At 39.2% G+C, this 22,971-nt stretch overlaps 1 protein-coding gene across 7 annotated transcripts in view; it reads left to right on the top strand.

Annotated features, from left to right (window-relative positions):
• Positions 1-22,971, top strand: part of hgo (homogentisate 1,2-dioxygenase) — a 1,123,318-nt gene that overhangs the window by 779,978 nt on the left and 320,369 nt on the right. For 5 of the 7 annotated variants that reach the window (XM_067766247.1, XM_067766245.1, XM_067766246.1 and 2 more), the window contains one exon: positions 22,576-22,757. The exons of 1 other annotated variant lie outside the window; for it this stretch is intronic. In XM_067766247.1, the coding sequence (XP_067622348.1) occupies positions 22,576-22,757 (182 nt within the window). The remainder of the gene's footprint in view (positions 1-22,575; positions 22,758-22,971) is intronic. One more of the 7 variants, XM_067766250.1, reaches the window with a different exon arrangement.

Below are 22,971 nucleotides of genomic sequence, written 5' to 3'. Positions count from 1 at the left end.
GGAACGAAAGAAGATATAAACAAAAACTCATCAGTGTCAGAACTGCATGTAAACTTTTGCTTATATGTACTATGGTCAGAGCTTCCATCGCAACCCCACTTGCTGATTAAAGTATACGTCAAGTTTGTAGGTAATAAACTAACAAAAACTTCTTGATTTGCTAAAACTAAACGCTCAACAGTTTTACCTAATACGGACTGGACTTTAATTTCCGCACGTGTCTCACCCACACCAATTTCATTTGGATAGCATTCTGCCTTAGCTTTTCTTAGACTATAAAATGATGGATAAACTTTATGGCCTGCCTTGATGCTCCACTTCCGAGTCGTTTTTTACCTATGAGTCGTCGACTTGCTATCTACGTAGTATGCTAAAGCTTCTACATTGCTCAAGCATATTGCATCTGGCTCACAAGTCATCTTTGTTCCGGATATTTGAGTGGTTTCCTGTGATTTTTGTATAATGTTAGCAACATTTCTGTTGCCGGACATACGCGTTGATACTTCTGCCGCATAAAGTAATTCACCAGGACTTCTAGATTGCAAGAGGTCATACACTCGACGCCGTTTGGTTTTTTCACTGCAGCTAACAAAGTCCTTCTTTCTTCTTCCGGGGCCGGGGTTACCTGAAGAAGTGGTTGGCTGGTCTGATAGCAACTTTGAATCCACCGTTATTGTAAATGTGAAGTCTGGACCCGAAAGTCACTCCGAGTTTTTATTCAAAAAACGCTCCTTATGTCTTCCAGAAGTGTTCCACTTTTGATCCAGCTTCGACGAATATGCCGATATTTGTAAGCTTAAACTTTTTATCGAATACTCGGCTGCTTCGCTTAAATCGTACTTAAGTACAACAAAACTCAATAATTCTTTATATCTGGTTTCCTTCGAATGTTGAAACCAAATGTCAAAAAACTCCGTTCTTGGTACGGTTATAACTAAACTGCTTTGTGTTGTTGATTTTCCGACAGGGTGAATAGTTGATGATTGTTGTGCTGCCATCTTAAGTGTCGTTGATCGTTCTGATTTGTTATCAGTTGTGCAGTATTTATATTACATTCAGGTATTGGCGTAGATGCTAACAAATGGGGTTGTTTTGTGTAGCGTTCCAGTGTGGTTATACCTGCATTAGGATTGCTTTGTATGTACCTGTTTTTATGCCTTGGTGACTAGTGCGTTAGGTTGTGGCAGGTTGAAGTCAGTGATCTTCGCCTTTTTGCTTTTGGTGTGCTCTTGTTGACCTTGCGCGTTTATTTTTGTGTGTTTTATGTTTGTTGCCTGTACCTGGGAATTGGCTTTGCCGTTTGTAGAACAGCTTTAAAGGTTCAAATACTCGTCGGAGCTGGTACGTACATACATCCTTTTTTATATGTAGAGATAACTAAATCTACAAAAAAAAATTTAAAATAGATGTGCAAAGCATTCGCAATGGTTTTTTCTTTCGACTATTAGAGAATACTTGCGGCTATAACAAATGTAAAATTTAGCCCGGATGTCCGCGGATGTATGTAACTTTTTTGTCCCTAAATTTAAAAATATAGAGAAAAAGTACCTTTTCTTCTTAATAACGGAATGTTAAATATATTGAAAATACTCTAATTGTGAAAGAATTACTATTAAAAAATTTTACTTACCTTCGAGCTTAGAATCCATTAAAAAAATTATATAAAAGTGTTCACTTAAAAGAAATATGAAGCTTAATATTCAACAAGAATTTTGCAAATTAATCAATGCATTTTACGGCCACTACTGCCTTCTTACTTCAATTACTCAATATATATGAGCAGAAATATCAAAAAAAAAAGCAAAACTCCCGTTATTTTGTTTATTTTCTTTCATTTCTCATTACACTTTTCTTGGAATAAGAACTTTGTTTTTGTGCGGCCGTGCATGCGGCCTGCCTGTCAACTCAAGCTAAATAAAACCGTTTAAAAACGGAAAAAAAGTAAAGCGTGATTGGCTCGTTTGGGGTGCAACAAAAGAAGCGCTTTTTTGTTTTCCATGCCGGCTTTTCAGCAAAATTTCCGAAAATACCCGATCAGTTTTGACAAAATCTTCAGGTTATTCTAAAGAAAAAGGTTGGAAGAGGTCACACGACAAAATTCCTGAACACGAAAATAGTCAAAATCATAAAACTTGCTATATAGAGTGGCGCCAATATGAAATGAGAATTCGAAATGCAAGTTCAGTGGATTTTCTCTTAGCGGAAGCCCTTAAAAATGAAGCAGCTCGCTGGAGTATTTTGAAACTGATCAGCAATTATAACCCCCTATTGCATGAACATTTGGAGAAGGTGAGGGAATCTCAAACGAAAAAGAATCGTCTCCAAGCACATCATTTATCTGATAGAATACAAAATGAGTTCATAGAAGTCTGAGCAAATCAAGTGATTAGAAAGATAGAAGGCGAGAGAAAGTCCGTCAAGTATTACACAGTAATAGTGGATGCGACCCCTGAGCATAGTGAGCAGACTGTTTTTATATTGCGTTATGTTTTATTAGACAGGGACTCCTGAAAATGGAAAATCCAAGAACGCTTCTTATAGTTTGTCGATTGTAACGCAAAAACAGGAGAAGCTATCGCTGAGCTGATTCGCAGCACTCTAAAAAGGCAGTATATTCCACTGGATGACTGCCGTGGGCAAGGGTATGATAATGGCAGTAATATGAGCGGTCATTACAAAGGAGCGCAGAGTCATATCCTGAGAGATAACTCCCTGGAAATATTTGCATCTTTTGCTTGTCATAGTTTAAATTTTTGTGGAGTGCAAGCTGCTGAATGTTGTGCAGAAGTTATCACATTTTTCGGTATTGCGCAGAAATTGTATAATATCTTTAGCGCAAGCCCTCAGAGATGGGAAATTCTCAAGGAAAAAACTAATTGCTCCTTGCACAGCATGTCACAAACACGATAGTCTGCTCGTGTGGATAGTGTGAAACCTTTCGCAATTCACATTTCCCAAGAAAGCTATTGATGAAATCAAGCTTTTGAATCTGAGCTCAGAAACAGTAACGGATTTGGAAGCTATTGAAGCATATATGGGGAAATTTGAGTGTATCCTCTTAGCCTCCATTTGGCTCAAATTGTTGACGGTAATCAACCATCGAAATCTGGTAATGTAAGCTAGAAATTCTACACTGGACGTGGAAACAGAAAATATACGTAGCCTGATTGATGAGTTGAAGAACTTCACGGACCAATGGTCGATCATACTTCAAGAATGTAAGGTTCTGGCAGGGAGTATAGGAGTTGTGAATACCTTCGCAGAGAAAAGAAGGAAGATAAGGAAGTACGAGTTCGATGAATTACCTGGCGAATCACCTGAGTGTGATTCCAAAACTCAATTCAAACAGCAAGTTTCTTACTTTCTTTTGGACTGCTTGATTGATAACATGACAAGACGTTTCAAAGCCGTAAATGACATTGCTATTAAATTTAGTTTTTTGTGGAAGTATCAGGATCTGACGGAAGAAGAGCTCACAGAAAAGGCAGCGGCATTCTGCACGATTTATGGTATCGATATTTCTACGGATCTAATAGATGAAATCATTCATCTCAAAGCCATCCACTTAGCAAATTTGGGATGTGATTCGCTGCCACCATTTCAACTTCTGAACAAATTTCATAACTTGAAGATGGAAGTATTACTTCCGAACATCTGCATAGCATTAAGAATATTTTGCACACTTCCAGTCAGTGTGGGAGCGTTCTTTTAGTCTATTGTCTTGCGTGAAAAACTTTTTACGTTCTACTATGAGCCACAATCGCTTGACAAGTCTTGGAATATTGGCGTTCGAGTCCAGCCTTGCTCGCAGCATTAGTTTCGAATCGGCAATTTCCATATTCGCAGACCAAAAAGCACGGAAGGTTTTCTTTGGCTGATTCAAGCTCTTAAAATGTACTTATTTAGAAAAAGTTAATATAAGCAAACCAAACAATGAAATCTAACATTTCATTTATGTAAGTGCTCCAGTAAATCTTATTTTATATGAAATAAAACTGACAGTGTGAATTGAAAAATTTATGTATGTTATGTTATTTTTTTACTGAATTGAGTTTATTTTTCACATTATTATTTTCGAGGTCAACACGCGTCTTTTGACACCTCTCTCGATATTTTTGGTAGCGTATTAGCAGTCGACCCCTCAACTAGACTTTTACCGACAATTCAAACATCAATTTGCTTGTAATTAAAAACTCTTTAAGAGCACATTTTTTATTTCTGTGAAATAAATTTCTATTTTTAAAATTGTTGCAAAAACCGTGCAAAAAAATTGTTCTTGGGCACATTTTTGCACGCAAGGAAAAGCACATACGCAAAATTTTACTGTCTATGATATTCCGTTGAGAAAAAAATGGCCCGCGAATAGGGGATATCCCCCCCGTAGATCCGCGCCTGTATGCTATATACGTAAGCATTCGGTGAAATTTGAAGCTTCCAGCTGTTAAAATGGGGCTGAAATTGCGCAAATATATATATATATATATATATATACTATATATACCACCATATATATACTATATATACCACCATATATATACTATATATACCACCGATCTCTATGATTTTTTTCAGACAACAAAATATGCTATATAGTAAGCATTTTGTGAAATTTGAAGCTTCTAGCTGTTAAAATGGGGCAGAAATTGCGAAAAGTTTCTTATCTGAACAATCGGTTGTGGGGGATATATACTATATATACGACCGATCTCATCAATTTTTTCAGACAAGAATATGCGCAATATACGAAAGTATATGGTGAAGTTTGAAACTTCAATCTTTTAAATTGAGGAAGATATGACAAAAATCCTCTTTTTCTGCAAAATCGGTTGTATGGAGGATATATGCTATAGTGGTCCGATCCGGCCGGTTCCGACAAATGTCTAATCGGACACCCAAATACACCCGCTCACCAAATTTCATCAATATACCTCAAAAATTGAGGGACTAGTTTGCATACAAACAGACAGACGGACGGACGGAGAGACGGACAGACGGACATTGCTAAATCAACTAAGCTCTTCATCCTGATTATTTCGGTATACTTAATGGTGGGTCTATCTATTTTCCTTTAAAGACTTACAATTTTGGGTTTCGTGACGAAATTAATATACCATTTCATTTTCATGAAAGTTATAAAAATGGGTAGGTACTGTGTGTGAGGATGCAAAGCTTCACGTTTTTTTGTGGTCTGCATGTAAAAACTATGACTACGAATCACGTATTTCAAAAATATATGACGCAAACTATTTGATGAATTTTGAAGCTTCTAGCCGTAAAAAAGGGGCAAAAATGACAGTTTATATGGGGTATATAATATATATACCACCGATCTTTATGATTTTTTCAGACAAAAATATATGCTATATACGTAAGCATTTGGTGAAATTTGGAGATTCTAGCTGTTAAAACGGGGCAGAAATTGCGCAAAGTTTCTTATCTGAACAATCGGTTGTATGAGATATATACTATGTATACCACCGATCTCAATGAGTTTTTCAGACATCAATATATGCTATACACGTAAGCATTTGGTGAAATTTGAAGCTTCTAGCTGTTAAAATGGGGCTGAAATTGCAAAAAAAATGTATATATACTATATATATATATTTTTATTTATTTATTTATTTATTTATTATTCATTCAGTCTAAAAAGTACAGGCTCTCTTACAGACTAGTTAAAAATAGAAAAGAGTTCAAGCTTAAACTTATATAATCTATTATTAAAATTAAGAACACTGCTATATCGATTTGCTAGATGTATAGTCGTGGATATAGGCTCATTCATAGCATAGTTCGTTCTATGAGTTGCTTCGATAAATAGTCTATTATTCCGTAGATAACGTGGAGGAAAATACGGAATGAATAAGCTGGATAAGTCGGAACAGTTGATGTTAGAGTTTATAACATTATAGGCAAACGTGAGTGAGAAACAAGTTCTTCTGTCACACAAAGCCTGAAGACCGAGCAATTTCCCCCTGCTAGTGTACGATGTGAGACCATCGGGCCAATGAAGCAAACGCAATGCAATTTTTGTAAAAATTTTTGAACTCTATCAATTTTGTGCGAGTTAGCTTCATAAAATGTATTCCTTATTATTGAGCAGTATTCCAGATGACTTCTTACAAAAGAGGTATAAAGTGCCTTCAACGTCATAGGGTCCTTAAAATCTTTTGTGTTACGTGTAATAAATCCAACCATTGCAAAAGACTTCGAGACAATGAAATCAATGTGACTTGAAAAGGAAAGTTTAGGGTCAAAAATCACACCCAGAGCTTTAATTTCATGACAGCGATTCAGAGATCTGTCATTTAGTCTATAATTAAAATATGTTGCGGTTGTCTTTTTAGAATATGAAATAACACAACATTTGTTTGTGTTTAGGAGCAAGTTATTGTTTGAGCACCATTCGGCAAAAGAATTGAGATCGCATTGTAAGTTAAAGTGGTCGGAAGTATCACGGACTCTTAGAAAAAGCTTGACGTCGTCTGCACACATTAAACATTTAGCGAACTTGAATTGCTGAGGCAGATCATTGATACAAATTAGGAATAGTAGAGGACCACAATGGGTACCCTGAGGAACTCCTGACCAGGCGTTGATAAGCAAGGATTACCTATCGGCTCCAATTGACACATATAGCATCCTGTTTTCCAAACAACTTGAGAAGAATTTTAACAGGTTACCATTGATACCGTACATCGTCAGCTTGTGTAGCAGTATCGAATGATCGACCTTGTCAAACGCTTTAGAGAAGTCCGTATAAATAACATCAAGTTGCTCTTGGCTCTCATAAGCACCGACAATTTGATTGGTGACTAAAGCTAAATTAGTGGAGGTGGACCTTCCAGGGAAGAATCCATGCTGGCACTCAACTATAGTATTACCGATGTAATCGAGTTTACTATACAATATATGATGGAATACTTTTGCCACGGTACTCTGCTTAACAATCGGTCTGTAGTTGTGTATATCATTGCGGCTACCAGATTTATATACGGGATTTATGGAGCATAACTTCCATGAGTCTAAAAAACTTCCATTACTCAGGCATTCTCGAAAGAGAAGCGCCAGAGGCTCTGCAAAGGTGTTCGAACATATTTTACAGAATAACGGAGAATATCAATATCTGATTTTGTGCTACTTGGCAGCTTAGAGATCGACAGAAGAACATCATCTGCAGTAATATCAAAAGAAGAAATTTAAGATTGGTATCCAGAGTGAAATACCGGAATTGGTGAAGAGGTAAACTTTGAATATAACTTCCGAAATAATTTGGCAAACAGGTTACACGTATCTTGCGTATTGCTGGAGAATTCGTCATCATACTCCATGGTCATGGGGAAGCCCTTAGTCTGTCTCTTGGAATTTATAACCGACCAAAAACTAGACTATACTATATATGTGGGATTATAATCCGGCAGCACAACTCCATCTGGCAACACAACTTCATCTGACAACGCAACTGACAGAACATGACGAAGACTATGACAACGAAAAGACGACGACAACTTGAACAAGGACAACGAACAGGCAGTTCAGATTTAAAAGCCGCCGCGCATAGACACGAAAACCCTTAATATAAGTGTTACAATAAATTTAATAATCTAAAAAACTAAAACTGTATTAAATATATAACTAACAAATATCACATGAATTATGCCAGAAGCGGAAAAGTTCGCTTAAATTCTTGCGTGTGTGTCAGCTTGTGCCACGCAGAAAGCAAATCAGTTGGTATTGAATGTAAACATCGCTGTGTAGATGCGATGGTATTTGAACTATCGTGTGTGTGAAAAGTAACTCCATAATGCAAATCACAGAGTAGTTGCGATAGTTGACGCGATTGTGAGTGGGAAAAACAACAGTATACAACGCAGAGTAGACGCGGTATAAAGGAAGCATTTAGCAGCAGATACCAGCAGTGCACAGGACAGAGGCGAGATCGTAAAAATTCTTATTCGTATATGTATATTTGTACGTACAATTGTAACAGGTATGCCTTAAGTAGATAGAAGGAGAAAAATATTTAGTTCTAAAACGTTAATCACTACATTTTGAATAAATATAAACATAGACGTGTGAGAAAATAACTCATTGTATTTGTAACAAGAATACGAAATATTTTAATTTGATTGAAATTGTCGAAGACAAAGTAATTACTAACTTTTGTATAAACCTATATCTTAAAAGATAGGACAGCATTTTGAATTTCAATTACATACTGTAACAACCTATCAATTTTAATTTGTTTACATTGATGTTTATTCTTATTGGAACTTTTCGGAAAGAGAGAAAACTAGAGTAAGACTTCTAATTGCAAGTTATATGGAATATATTGTACACTAAGGAGTATAAAAGAGATAAACTTATGGAAAATAGTAAAATTGCAATTAATAAAGCCCAATTGGAAATTTGAAAGCATCGTAAATACATTCTTACAAGAATAATTCAATGTTAACTAAAATCGTATAGGAAAGCTAAATATAAATATATCTTAAACAAAGTTAGAGTGAAACTATATCCTATGTATTCTTATTGAAGAGTTGGAAAGTACCCATATTTTCTTACATTATACACAAAATTACATAAAGCTATCTTACTAATATTAATAAATTCAAATTTATTTAATAATAACTAAGAGCAGTTTTAACAATTTATAGGTTTATCATATAAGCTTAAGAATTCAGAATGGACAGGGATGAGATATTTTCACTAACGGTAGTTGTGATAGAAGCGAAATTAGGAGATTTAGGATTACGGACAAACGGGCGTAAATCAACGTTGCAAGATAGATTGTGCGAACACTTCGGTCTTACTGTAGACGAGGAGGATGGCTCTGATAGTCAAAGCGAGTCACTCCAATCGTGTATTTTGCCGGCAGAAGGAGTGTGGCGCTCGGCTTTCACTTTACGTGATATTGAGGGCTCACTTTCTTCATTTAGTGGTACGGGGCAGCATTCAGTCGAAGAATGGCTTGATGATTTCGAAGCAAATGCCACGGCGGTGCAGTGGGGTGAACTGCAAAAGTTTATTTATGGTAAGCAGCTATTAAAGGGTGCTGCGAAAATCTTCGTTCGCAGTCAGCGGGGAATCGCCAGTTGGGATTTGCTTAAGCGATCATTACAAAAGGAGTTTGGGGTTGTAGTCTCATCGATTGAGGTGCATCGCGCATAAAGGAGCCGCCGTAAACGCCCTAACGAGGATTATAGGGAATATCTATATTCACTTATGGCGAAGGCGAGAGGTGCCCAATTAAATTGGGACGTCTACGGAGCAAGTTTCAAGGGATGCGCCCTTTTTAGCTAGTTCGTCCGCTTTTTCATTCCCATCTAATCCCATATGCCCTGGAACCCAATACAGATGTATGCTTCTCCCTGTCCCGATTCTCTCCAGAGACTGCTTACACTCTAACACGCATTTAGATGCTGTGCTATGCGAGATTATTGCCTTAATTGCTGCTTGACTGTCAATATAAAAGTTAACACGACTGCAGCTTAAGCTATTCTCTTCTAGGGTTTCTACTGCTTTGGTAACTGCTAATATTTCCGCTTGGAAAACGCTACAGAAATGCGGCAGCCTGTAGGATCTGCTTATTTCCGGGTCAGCGCAGTATTCCGCAGACCCTACTCCTTCCACTACTTTGGAGCCATCGGTGTACACATGTATCGCCTCGTCCGCCATTTGCGCACCCTTGCGCCAACCGTCCACCTCTATTGTGGCCTTAAGATCTCCCTCGAAGCGCAGGTATGTTGTTTTTGTGTGGCTTTCCACCAAACAAGAGCTCCATAGTATAGAATAGGGCTTACAATCGCTGTAAAAACCCAATGAGAAAGAGAGGTCGATAGGCCCCACGTACACCGCAGCATTCTTTTACATGCATAGAGTGCCGTTAAGGCCTTTTCGATGCTCTCCTCCACGTTGAGCTTCCATGACAGCTTACTGTCTAGGATGATTCCTAGATATTTTGTGCAAGGCTTCTCCTGTAAGGTCACCCCTCCCAACTTAGGCCTGGTCCAATTTGGGACCTTGAACCTCTTTGTAACCAAGACCATCTCCGTCTTCTCCGCATTGACTTTCAACCCGACATTAGATGTCCAGGTATGAATATCCCGAAGCGCCCGATCCATCAAAGAACGAATCGTTGGAAGGCACTTTCCACTTATGATAATTGCAACGTCACCTGCGTAAGCCGTAAGTTTTACGGGTCCCTCATTAAATTGCCTGAGAAGTTGGTTGATGACCAGCGTCCACAGCAGAGGTGATAGCACCCCTCCCTGCAGCGTGCCCCTGTCCACTGATTTCGTGGCCTCGTACAATCCCCATTGTGATGTGATCTTTCTGCAATTTAACATGCAGCCGATCCATCTGATTAAGGCAAGATGTACTTTAATGTAATTAAGACCATCCATAATCGCCCATTTTGCAACAATATTGAAAGCCCCGGAAATGTCCAAGGAGACTCCTAGAGCATACTCCTTATATTCCAGGGACTTCTCTATGCTTATTACCACCCTATGCAATGCGATGTCTACCGATTTGCCTTTGGTGTACGCATGCTTTGTTGTGGAGAGCAGCTTTTCATCCACGTTGGATTTTATGTACACATCTATCAGCCTCTCAAAACTTTTGAGCAGAAATGATGTTAAGCTTATGGGCCTATAGTCTTTGGGATACACGTGATCGATCTTCCCCGCCTTTGTTAGAAAAGCTACACGAGCAGTTCTCCAAGAGTGCGGTACATGATTCAGTCTTATGCACCCATCGAATATTATTTTAAGCCATTCCACGGTCGCCCTACTTGAGACTTGTAGCATGGCCGGGAATATACCATCTGGGCCCGGCGATTTATACTTAGAAAATGCCTTCACTGCCCACTCGATCGTGGTATCGGTCACCAAGCCCGGCACTACTAGCTCCATGATCGAAGTGTGAGTGATGTCTGCTGGCTCTTCTAAACCGTCTCCCGATGGGAAATGTGTATCGAGAAGCACCTCAAGGATTCCTTACTATTATATGACCATTCCCCGTTCTCTTTCTTTATTAGTCCCTGGATTATGTTTTCCTTTGCTAGGACTTTTTTTAACCGTGCTGTTTCGCTGGAGCACTCTATGTCCGTACAGAAACTTTTCCACGATTTTCTCTTCGCCCCGGTAATTTCACACTTGTAGATCCTCAGTAGATCCTTGTACTCGTCCTGACATGCTTCGCTTTCCGCTGTCTTTGCGAGCTTAAACTTTTCTTTTACCTGTCTTCTTAGAAGGCTCGGCTCATTGCTCCACCATGGCGGCTTTGCTTTTCCTCTGAATCTTCTTAGAGGGCAAGCTTTGTTATACGCAGTCATAACTCCTCCAATTCCTCTACATTAGCAACCTCTTTGGGTTGTCCCAGTTTTGTTTCTACATGTTTCTGGAATTTAGTCCACTTCGTTGACCTAGGGCTTCTAAAGGTTCCTCCCTTCTCTAACCTCTTTAGGGGGATGCTGAAGCTGATATACGCATGGTCGGAGAAGGATGGTCTATCAAGAACCATCCAATCATACCTTGATATATCACGCTCGGAGCTCAATGAATTGTCAAGAACATTGCTGGATGTTGGACCAATGTATGTAGGGACATTTCCCCTGTTGGCTATCTGCAAATTGGTTTGCAGAATCTAACAAAGAAGAGATTCGCCTCTCTCGTTCGTATCTGCTCCTACCCACGCATTTGCATCTGCTCCTATGACCAACCGCCTTTTGCGCCCTTCCTCCTGTACTAGCCTTTTGTACTCCATCGGTGGAACCCCCGCAGCATGGGCCAGGTAGCAGCATGCCAGGATAAATGCCTGCTTATTTTTTGCTCAAAGGCCACTGCTATGAAATCCTCAGTGGTGTAATTAGGCAGCATATATGAATGCAGCTGTTTCCTTACCATTACTACAACTCGCACCCGTCCTTCCGTTTGCGCGTAGTAAACGCCAAACCCGCGCGCGCTAAGTCCAGAAACCTTTCCTCCCGATGAGAACCACGGCTCCTGGAACAGTGCCACGTCAAACGAACCCTCCTCAAGGGTTAGGAGGAGTTCGCTCGACGCCACTTTACTGTGTTGGAGGTTTATCTGTAGGACTCGCAGCACCATTGGGCCGTTTGTCCCCCTCCAGCACCTTCGTCTTGACGTCGTCGTCCTCCCCTTGCACTTTTGGTTTAGAGTATTCGAGGCACCCTTCAGCATCTCCTGACTGTTGTGCCGGGTGTTCCTCTGTGCGAGTCACAGCACCAGTTAGCGGTTGGTCCTCTTCTAGCACGTTCGTGGTGACGTCTGGGACCTCCACCTGTCTTTTTTCCCTTAGGCTTTTGAGGTCCTTCTCGACTTCGCCCACCTCTAGCGTATTATGGTTTTTATCCTCGGACTTCTTTTCCTGAGTCACATGTAAATTTTGCTAGTGCCAAAGGACATTTTTCCAAGCTGCGTGTACAAAATATCCTCCGCCTGCTTGTTTATTTGGAAGATGTAGAACTGACCATCCTCGGTAGGTCGAGATGCAGTAAGTACCTTCCAATCCTGTGTCGGTATGTTCGGATTCTGATTCTGCAGAAGTCGCAGTGTATCCTCCGACTTCATCACGCATGTTATCCATACCTTAACTTTTGGTACCGTGGGGATTTGCGCTTTTTCCACCACCTCAAACCGCGCGTTCGTGCCTTGCCTTTGGAGGTTTGGAACCACTTCCCCCAGCCACCGCAAGCTCGCGATGTTTTCGCACGCTATCATCTTCACACCATTATACCACACAGCCACCATCACAGCTTTCGAGGTAGTTGCTACCTCGCTATTGGAGCCCATCTGTCTTACAGCTTTGGGTCTATTTGTATTGTCTATGCGACTGCCCTGCCTCGCGGCTCTAGGACTGGGTCCTTTCTGCCTCTTCAAAGTAGGCTTGTCTTCTTCCGCCGAACGTTGCCTCTTCATTCTGCCATTCGACACTTCTTCCTCCTCATACCGGTTCCAGAACCGAGGGTTTCTCACAGCAAACCTTCTGGGCCCATTCCAAGCGCTCGATCTCCACTTCTGTTGGGTCGAACACTGCTCCTAAGCGTTGTACAATTCTTAGTGCTGCAGGGTACAGCGAGAGAGCTCTTCTACTTCCTCTGCTCCGTACCCTTCTCTACTCTTCTATTCCGTTTTCATTTGTGTGCTTCTCCAACACGGAGTTCATTGAACCAGCACTGCTCTCGCTCCCTGAGCCCGACGCATCGCTTAATTCGTATTTGTCGTCCTTGGGTTGCGACTCAGTCCTCCTCTTTACATCGTCCTTATTACAATCAGGTAATGAGTCGTTCATCTTGGTCGTACGACCACCTGCCCAACAAGGCGGACTCAGCGGTCCAGTATTATATACGGGGAAAGAACCGTCCGCCACAGCAGCGCCCCTTACTGTGGTAAGGCCATAAATACTTCCCGAGGTGGCCCGGTATCGGGAAGGCTTCATTCGAATACAGCCGAATTTATCCCCTGGCTGCAAATCGTCAAATAGGCATGTTCCGCATAACACCCTGGATTAGGGGGTTGGCAGTTCTTGGTCACCGACATCCCGTGGGCATCCTATGAGGCGAATCGGCGTAGATGTCAGTCCTAAACAGCTCCGCCTAATAGTCGGGCGCTATGGAGTTCGGCCAAGCCCTCACACCAACGACAAGGTGCCTACCCTAGTGAGGGACTCGATGAGGGACCTGTAAAACTTACGCAGATGACGTTTAATTGTCGTAAGTGGAAAATGCCTTCCAACGATTAGCTCTTTGATGAATCGGGCGCTTCAGGATATTAATACCTGGGAATCTAATGTCGAGTTGACTGCCATCGCAGAGAACACGGATATGGTCTTGTTTACCAAAAGGCACAAGGACCTAGCCTAAGCTATAAAGGATGACCCTACAGGAGAAACCTTGAAAAAAATATCTAGGAATCATCCTAGACAGTAAGTTATCATGGAAGCACAACGTGGGGGAGACAGGGAAGAAGGTCTCGACGGCACTTTATGCATGTAAAAGAATCTTGTGGTGTAAGGGCTGCACGCCTTATCGCTCTCATTGTATATTTACAGCGATTTTATACCATACTCTACGCTATAAAACTTTTGTATAAAATTAAGATTAAAATGGGGGTAAATTCCTGTTGAAATAATTTTTTGGTGTAAAATGCACATTTTTTGTTCGCATTCATGTTGAAAATAAAAAAATGTATGATATTACAATTTGATTTGAAAGGTACATAGTTTTACGCAAGAAGAGTGCAAGAGTTGCATTTTCATACAACAATGTGTAAATTTCGGTCACTCATACGTATTTTGCTTTAGGTTACTGTAAATTTTCATTTCCTGTGAAATCGTCGCGTTTGTCGTCTCGTGGTGTAAAAAAGAGAATAAGGCTAAGCTTATGATCGAGCGTAATCGCATCGCGCGAGCGACGAGAATCGCTGTTAGCGATAAATTATATTAGTGTATATGGAGATGTTTATGACAAAGACATTTAGCGTAAAGCGAATTGAGCGATTACAAGCGAGAAAAGCGACGAAAATTTGCAACCATAATATTTTCATTCAGTTGAGCGAAATTAGCGAAACAATATGGATGTTTTTATTGAAAAGGTACGTGACAAGCAGTGTTTGTGGAATTTGCGTCATGCAGATTACCACAATCGCGATTGGATGTACTTGATATTTTTTTTTTATGTATACTTTTTAAATATTTTTTTCGTCACAAATAACTATTTTCTAATAATAAAATTTAACGAGTTAATGTACGCGTGTTGCTTTCTCTACACTGCCACAATGTGAATAAAAAGATGTTGAGTTATATTGGTGAACATTCCATCGCTTGCGATTTCGCTCTACTATAAACACTCAATCGCCAGCGATAACGCTAGCGAAAATGTAACAAGCAATGGAGCGTTTCTCGTCGCATCGCGTGATGCGATTACGCTCGATCATAAACTTAGCCTAAGCTTTAAAATATAAATTATCAATTGGTGAATAAGCTATAAAATATATGTAAATATAAATAATTGATAAGCTTTAAAATATTTTTGTAAATATAAATAAGCGAATAAGTTTTACAAATATATTGGAAAAGTTTGTGTGTAAAGACGCCGTGGTTGAAGGTGTCACCATTGTGTACCACAAATTCATTTGTTCGATGGCTTCTTACGACTTTTTCACTACAAGCAAATGTACATGAAAAAAATAGGCCCTTAATGTTTAAAATCGCGCTCTTACGGTGTAAATATAAGCAACTGGTGTGTACAATTTTAGGCTTATAATGTCTAAAGTATTACATATGTGTTGCGTAAAATGCAACAAGAAATTTGTAAAAATAAAAATGTGTAAAATTACACATTTATAGTCGTTAAAGTGTTGCCTACCATTTTGGTAGTAAATTTACGAATTCGCTTTAGAGTGTACTATGGAATCCTTATTTAGTTGACAGCCACTCAAAAAAGAACCTACCTTAAAAAATGACGGGAGCCCTGAAAACAAGCTCGACTGCTACACTGTATGCTATTCTGCAAATTCCACCTGTAGACCTGGTATTAAGGAATATAGCATTAACAACTGCAACGAGGCTCAGTGCCTGGGATTCAAGGGGTTGTGTAGCGCAATATATAGCTTCTCCAACCCAATTGTCAACCTCACCTTCGAGCGGCGAATCCCGTTTCACTAACAGACGAGGCTCTGGCGACCCCAAGCTCCTCATGGAACTTGGGGGTGGGGAGGGAGGGATGGCCTGAAGGTTCAATGTGGCCATATAAATCGTTCCCGAGATGGTCGGGCCAGCACCTTAATGGTGCTGTGTTACCGGAGCGTATCGGATCTGTATACGACAAAGGACCATCATATCGATAACACTCCCCAAAGCCTTCGGGGAGTAACCTAATCGCTACAACAACAACAGGCTCAGTGCCTCCGGACAGTTTGAGCGCCGACCATACGGCCATAGTAGTATAGCGTCATCAATCACAGGAAGAACAGACTACCCTATTCCCTATCTGCGCTTCGAAGGAGATCTTAAGTCCACAAAATGGCTGGTTAGCGCAAGTGTGCTCAAATGCCGGATGAGGTGATACATGTGCACACAGATGGTTCCAAAGTAATACATAGGCCCTACAAGCTGACAGATCACTGTAGCGTTTTTCAGGCGGAATTAGTACCCGTTACCGAAGATAAAGTTGCTGTATTGCTCGTAGCGTTAAAAGGACCTGCTGCTGAGATCTTACAGACCATTCCAGAGGAAGAACGGACGCTGTGGAAAGGCGATAAGGAACCGAACATAGGAGACAGATATACAAAATGGAGTTACTAAACCGCTTTCAGAAGGCCGGTGAAACATTGCAACATCGCGGAGGACATTGAAAGTTGGCTCACCTTGCAAATGCGGGCGCATCTGTGGAATGCACCAACAATGGAATTCAGGATGTCGAAACGAAGCGAGCGACATACGCAAACCCAAAACCTACATTCGCAGAAACGGTATCACATGCTCTGATTGAGGAAACAGCATCGCTTCTGTGTAAGCCAGCTTTTAAAGCACGCCGTGTCGAAGTAGAAAGGCCAGACTAGGTGAACACAATATCGGAGGCACTGAAAGGATCGCCAAAGCGGAGCGGAAGAGTTACCAAATACGCGAAGCCAGGTCACATTGCACGTCATTGTGGTATTGACCCTAGTGGTTTCAACAGCATGGTTGGTTTTAAGTACAAAACTGGAGGAGATGAGCAAGAGCGAGCCTGTAAAGATCGAGAGCTAGCTCCAGCTGTTGAATGTCCCGGTATCATTCTAACACAAATCGGAAGAAGGAGCTTTTACTGACTATAGATACGGGCGCATCTCATTCCATAATCCGACCTGATTTGGTGAACAGGAGAGTAAAGTCATTACATGGATCAAGATTGCGTATGGTCACTTGTGAGTATAACCAAGTCCAAGGAGAAGCGGTATGTGAAGTCTAAATTGGAAAGATCACTGTTCTACACAAATTCGTTGTAGCAGGGATCGTTGATGAAGTCATATTGAGAGTGGACTTTTTATTTGACCATGGCATATACCTGCGAGAAAAACACTGGCATTGACAAACCTAATGGACGCACTAAAGGAAGGAAAGAATTTCCCAGAAAGAATGCAAGGGTGGTTTCAAGCCAGGGCGCACTACTGTTGTGAAACGTCAGAACAATACTGATTATGCAAAGCCAATCTGTTAAACTAAAGTTCTTCGAAGTAGTCCAGTGGCCAAACAACGGAAGGTTTCTTGGAGAAAGATTTGGTACTGTTATACAACCCTCACCGGCGGAAAGGTGTTCCATCCAAATTTTGGTGTAGTTGGGAAAGTCCGTGCAGAGTTGTGAAGAGGAGTGATCTCATCTACCGCATACAAACAATTGGGAAACCACGAAATAGAAGGGTGGTTCACTTGGATAGGCTAGCAGCGGTTGGATCGAGAGATTTGTCTGATCGGGATGATCAGACTTAGGTGGACACTGCCCTCCACGAATATTAGCGTAACTATGCTGTTAGTAAATAATCACAACAACAATTATAGTAAGCAGCCAAACTTATGTACCTGCACACCCATAGCAAGCAGCTCGAAGTGATGATATATCTCAAACCCACCCATGTAATCATAAGCCGAAGTTGTGACTCACACATACACACGCATATAGTTCAATTTCCAAGCAGGAGATACAACAGTTCTAGAAGGTGAAACGTCCAGGCCTTAGGTGAAATATGCGGACGAGGCAACCGAGATTGTAAAAGCAGCGCAAGTAGAGGAATCAGTACTCAATTTGATTTACACACGCTGTTGTGACGTTCGTGACATTGAAATATAATTGTACTACTCCCAAAGTAGACTAAACAAAGACCATATTGCAATACTCAATATTGGAGTTATTTATTCGACAGTTCAGCGATTCGAACGTTAGAAGAAGGTGCATAACAAGCAGGATTTCCTTAAATTCGTTACAATACATTTACGAAAGAGCTCGTCTAAAGAGAAGTAGGTTTTTTCTTCCGTTAGGATAAAACAACAAAATAACAGCTAGGCGACAAGATTATTGTCTCACAGACGTTTTTTGAATTTTGCTTTGAAAGCAGTTCGAACCTAAGATTTGTTTGTTTTTCTATGTTGCCAAACAATTTAAAGATTACTAAAACGGCGTCAAAAGCGGGGTTATTTGGAAAAAACGACTAAGAGCAGTTGGCCAAATTCATTGACGGTGAGAGAATAACCCCTAATTTAAGGGGAAAACCATCAAAGCCCTCATCAATCGGCCCTAAAAATCAACGCCAATCTTTAAACTACACCACAAACCAGGGATGCACCTTAACGTTAAGCTAATCGTTTATCAAAAAATTTCCACCGTTTCCGTTGAAACACTTCGAAATATTATCGATAAAGAAATTATCAAGATAAATTGTATCTCGTTTTTAACCGAAACGAAAAGCTTTCGTTAACGTTAAAAACGTTAACGAAAACGTGATACTTTATGTTTGAATTGTGCTGGCAATGCTATAGCCATGGTGAAGCCGTAAGGTGGCAACAACGAGCGCACATACACACACAAACTCTATGTAATTTGTTTGTGTAATTCGTTGGTGGTAATGTCAAAAATACTCTGAGAAATGTTCGTACTGTCAAAATTCATGAGAAAAGTTGCAATCAGCTTGGATAATGCTTTCACCTTTAATGACTCCGCAATCAATCAGCTTTGCCAGCATAGTTTGAAATTAATAATCAACATAAACGATTTGATTTCGTTTTGATATGGCAGAAAACGAAACGAAATCATTTCGTTAATTTGACGATCTTAACGTTAATAAACGAAACGAAATGACTTCGTTTCGTTTATTAACGTTAATTATCGTAACGAAATGATATCGTTTCGTTGGTTAAGCATGCCTGCCACAAACCCAAGAATGGAATGAAACAAATAGAGGAGCGCATAAACAAGTAAGATATTCAAAGCTCGGGTGAAACCGAGCATTACATACCCAGTTGTGCACTTGAAACGCTGTTGTTTGATTATTGTGGTTAGTAGTTATAAGGCTGTGCAATAATATACAATTTATGGTTCTACTATGAACTTATTTTCAAATTTTACAGACACATTATCAGAGCTATTATAAAGAAGGAGGAGCAGCTCTCAGGCGATTTCGCTCATTTTCAGAGCAAACAGTTGTAGCTATGAAAAATATGTTTATGCCAATTTCGTTCGGATTGATAGATTTGATTCGTCTTATGGCATTAAAAGTATTGGAGAGAGAATAACAAAAAAGGCGCGGGTCACGCCCATTTTCAATATTTTTTTAAGTTTTGCTCTTAGCTAAGCCATACCACTAGTACCTAGGACCTACCTAATTATTCCTAGCTTTTAATATTATTATTACTAAATGTAAGTATTGTTTTCAATAAAACCGTTTAACTAAAAAAATTTTTTTAAATTATTTTATTTGTGATGAAATCAAATCTAGCATATTTCCATCAGATGGTCTCCGCATGATATGACGGAAGCGAAATTAAATGTTGCAGCTCAAATATTTTAAGGCAATTGTGGGGTATGGTGGAGGTTCTGCCATGCTGTGTAGGTATGTCTGCTTAGAAAATTGGGAGAATAGTTTTCTTAGAAGACACAATGAGTGAGCATTTTTAGTCGTCCATCTAAACGGAAAATTTTTAAAATTTTTTTTGTTGTTTAAATGTGGACTTTTTGTATGTGGTAATTTACGGAACTGGCGGCCTCAGTGGTGTAATGGTAGCGTGCTCCGCCTACCACACCGAAGATCCTGGGTTCAAGGTTTTTCAATTAGAAGAAAATTTTTCTAAGCGGTGTCGCCCCTCGGCAGTGTTTGGCGAGCAATCCGTGAGTGTTTCTGCCATAAAAAGCTTCTCGGTGAAAACTCATCTGCCTTGCAGATGCCGTTCGGAGTCGGCGTAAAACAAGTAGGTCCCGTCCCGCCAATTTGTAGGAAGAACGAAAAAGGAGCCACATTGCAAATTGGAAGAGCAGCTCGGAGTAAAATTTCTTCGGAGGTTATCGCGCCTCATGATTCAATCACAAGAGGTTTGCTCGACAGACACATTTTTTGACAATTGCAGCCATTTTGCTCCCAAATGGAATTGACATCCGTTAGCTGTGTTGTTTCTTTGCGATTTTTCGAAAAATATTAGTAGTAGAAATAGAAAGCAATCAGTTTACAAATACCCGATAAGTACTGAAGTGCATAATTCCTTAGAACATTTATTTTAATTTTATGATTAATTTATTAGCTATGCCATATCTATTAGTGTGGCTGAACATAGATTTTATGAAAAGTACGGACACCAAGGAATCGTGCACTTTCGTAAATCTATGAACATACGAAACCTAATCCACTTCAAAATTCATCTTTCAACGACAAAAACTCGACTAGTAAATCGATTCATGTAAAAATGTCATTAGTAAATAATGGAAATGCCATAACGATATATTGGTACATTGAACATGTTAACTTATTCATTCCGTATGTTCGGAACATTTGTCTCCATTTAAGAATTTGGGGAATCGGTTTATATTTTGAAAATTATGTATATTCGGACCTCGTGAGGTAGTATCAAACGAACGTGTTCCGAATATTCTAAATTTCCGTTTTATCCGGAACACTTCCATGAATACTTAACGTAAAGGAGCTTTCCGAAATGTAAGAATAAAAAGGTAAATACTCCCTGTGTAGCAGGAGCGCATAAAAGCTGAACTCTTCTGTCAGAGTCAAGACCGGAATACAAAGTTCTAAGACAATAAGCCATTTTCTTTTATTTTTTTTTCAGACCATGTCGGCTGCGTTTTCAATATCGTCCTATCTCAATATATTTTTCAAAAACTTCCCATTTCATGATTTGTCACAAAAACGCCCTATATTAGAATTAGATTGAAGAACGTCTCACAATGCTTTTCATTAACTCCCTCTTATGTCAAAATACATTGAACTTATGCTCATATAGAGAGTTTTTGAAACTAATTGTGATATAGTGTATTTTTGAATAAAATTCTAAACCAACATAGCTCTTTATCAATTCACGAAATATTTAGTAGAAAATGAATTATTTCCTGCAAAACCTGTTGGCATTTACAAATTTATTATCAGTACTAATATACTACTAAAAGTACTTTTCTATAACAACTTTCGCTAAAGGGGATTGAATTATTACCCGATTTCCTTACTTCGTAATAGCAACCCGTCCAGATTTTTCAATATGGGAGTGTCAAAGCTCTGCCGTCATTGAAGAACAAACCTCTAGTAATTGAATCATGATCGCGCCTAACATTTGTTTTTAATTTACGGAAAATAAAAAAAATATTTTGAAATTTAAATATCTCATAATATCATTTGTTTTAATCATTTGCTTTAATATCTGGAATTTTTACTAATAAATAATAAAATGTAAAAGTAATCAGAGGCTTTTATAATCAGTTTCGAATGCAAGGTACTTTTGTGAGCCACTATATGTATATTCGCGATATGGCACATGAAGAAAATTTTATGTCTATGTGTCCCATTGAACAATACGTATGAATAACTTAAAAATATTTTATTTAATTAAAAAAGAAAAAACTGGCACAATAACGATTTTTTGAAGTCACGAATTCAGTTCTTTTTATTGAGGTTCTTTATGGGCACATGTCTTTTTGTACGCAACTCGTTATTTGATGTTATAAATAAACATTACTGAAAGTTATGCCTGGTTATTCAGTGCGAGTTTAAACTACAGTTAAAGTTGACTAGAGTTAAAATTCCACTTTGGCCACTCAAGCTAAGATGAGCAGCAACACTTTATGTTATTGAAGTGGCGAGGTTAAAATCTAGTCAACTTTAATTACAGTTTAAACTCGTACTGAAAAATCGGGCATTAGTCCCTTTTATCTGACAAGTTTCTTAAACGAAAGCATTATTTGAATGTATAACGGTGTCAGCTTTCACATGTTAAGGCAATTATGTGTTTAAACCAGGCATGCTCAACCAACCAAACGATATCATTTCGTTACGAATTAACGAAACGATTTTGTTTCGGTTTCTGCCATATCAAAACGACATCAAATCGTTTATTTTGATTATTAATTTCGAACTATACTGGCAAAGCTGATTGATGGCGGAGTAATTAAAGGTGAAAGCATTAGCCAAGCTGATTGCAACTTTTCTAATGAATTTTGACAGTACAAACATTTCTCAGAGTATTTTTGACATTACCACCAACGAATTACACAAACAAATTACATGGAGTTTGTGTGTATGTCCGCTCGCTGTTACCACCTTACGGCTTCACCATGTCTATAGCATTGCCAGCACAATTCAAACATAAAGTATCACGTTTTTTAACGTTTTTAACGTTAACGAAAGCTTTTCGTTTCGGTTAAAAATGAGATACAATTTATCTTGATAATTTCTTTATCGATAATATTTTGAAGTATTTCAACGGAAACGGTGGAAATTTTTTGATAAACGATTAGCTTAACTTTAAGGTGCATCCCTGGTTTAAACTCCATGATAAAACTACATATATACTTGTTAATTTCTATAGGAAACTGCATGTCTGAATTCATGGGTCTTATTCTGGGAAAGTATGAAGCAAAAGAAAATGGATTTTTACCAGGAGGGGCTACGCTTCATTCCATAATGACTCCACATGGGCCGGATTATAATTGTTTTGAGAGTGGAACTAATACACAACTAATACCTGAAAAAGTAGCGGATGGTACGCAGGTTTGTGTGTCTTTAAATTATATATTATATATAATATATATACATTATCTTTATATATAAAAATCACGTATCACATTGTTTTTCCGCAATGGACTCCTAAACTACTAAACCGATTTTGAATTTGTTTTGCACACCGTGTGTAGTTTGATTTAACTTGAAATATAGGATAGGTTATATCTCAGTTTATTGTCGCAATACTATTTTATTGCAATTT

Source organism: Eurosta solidaginis, chromosome 2, assembly GCF_040869045.1.
Source record: "Eurosta solidaginis isolate ZX-2024a chromosome 2, ASM4086904v1, whole genome shotgun sequence".
Classification (NCBI taxonomy): domain Eukaryota; kingdom Metazoa; phylum Arthropoda; class Insecta; order Diptera; family Tephritidae; genus Eurosta; species Eurosta solidaginis.
The sequence above is the reverse complement of the archived record's forward strand: the minus strand, read 5'-3'. Positions and strand labels throughout refer to the sequence as shown.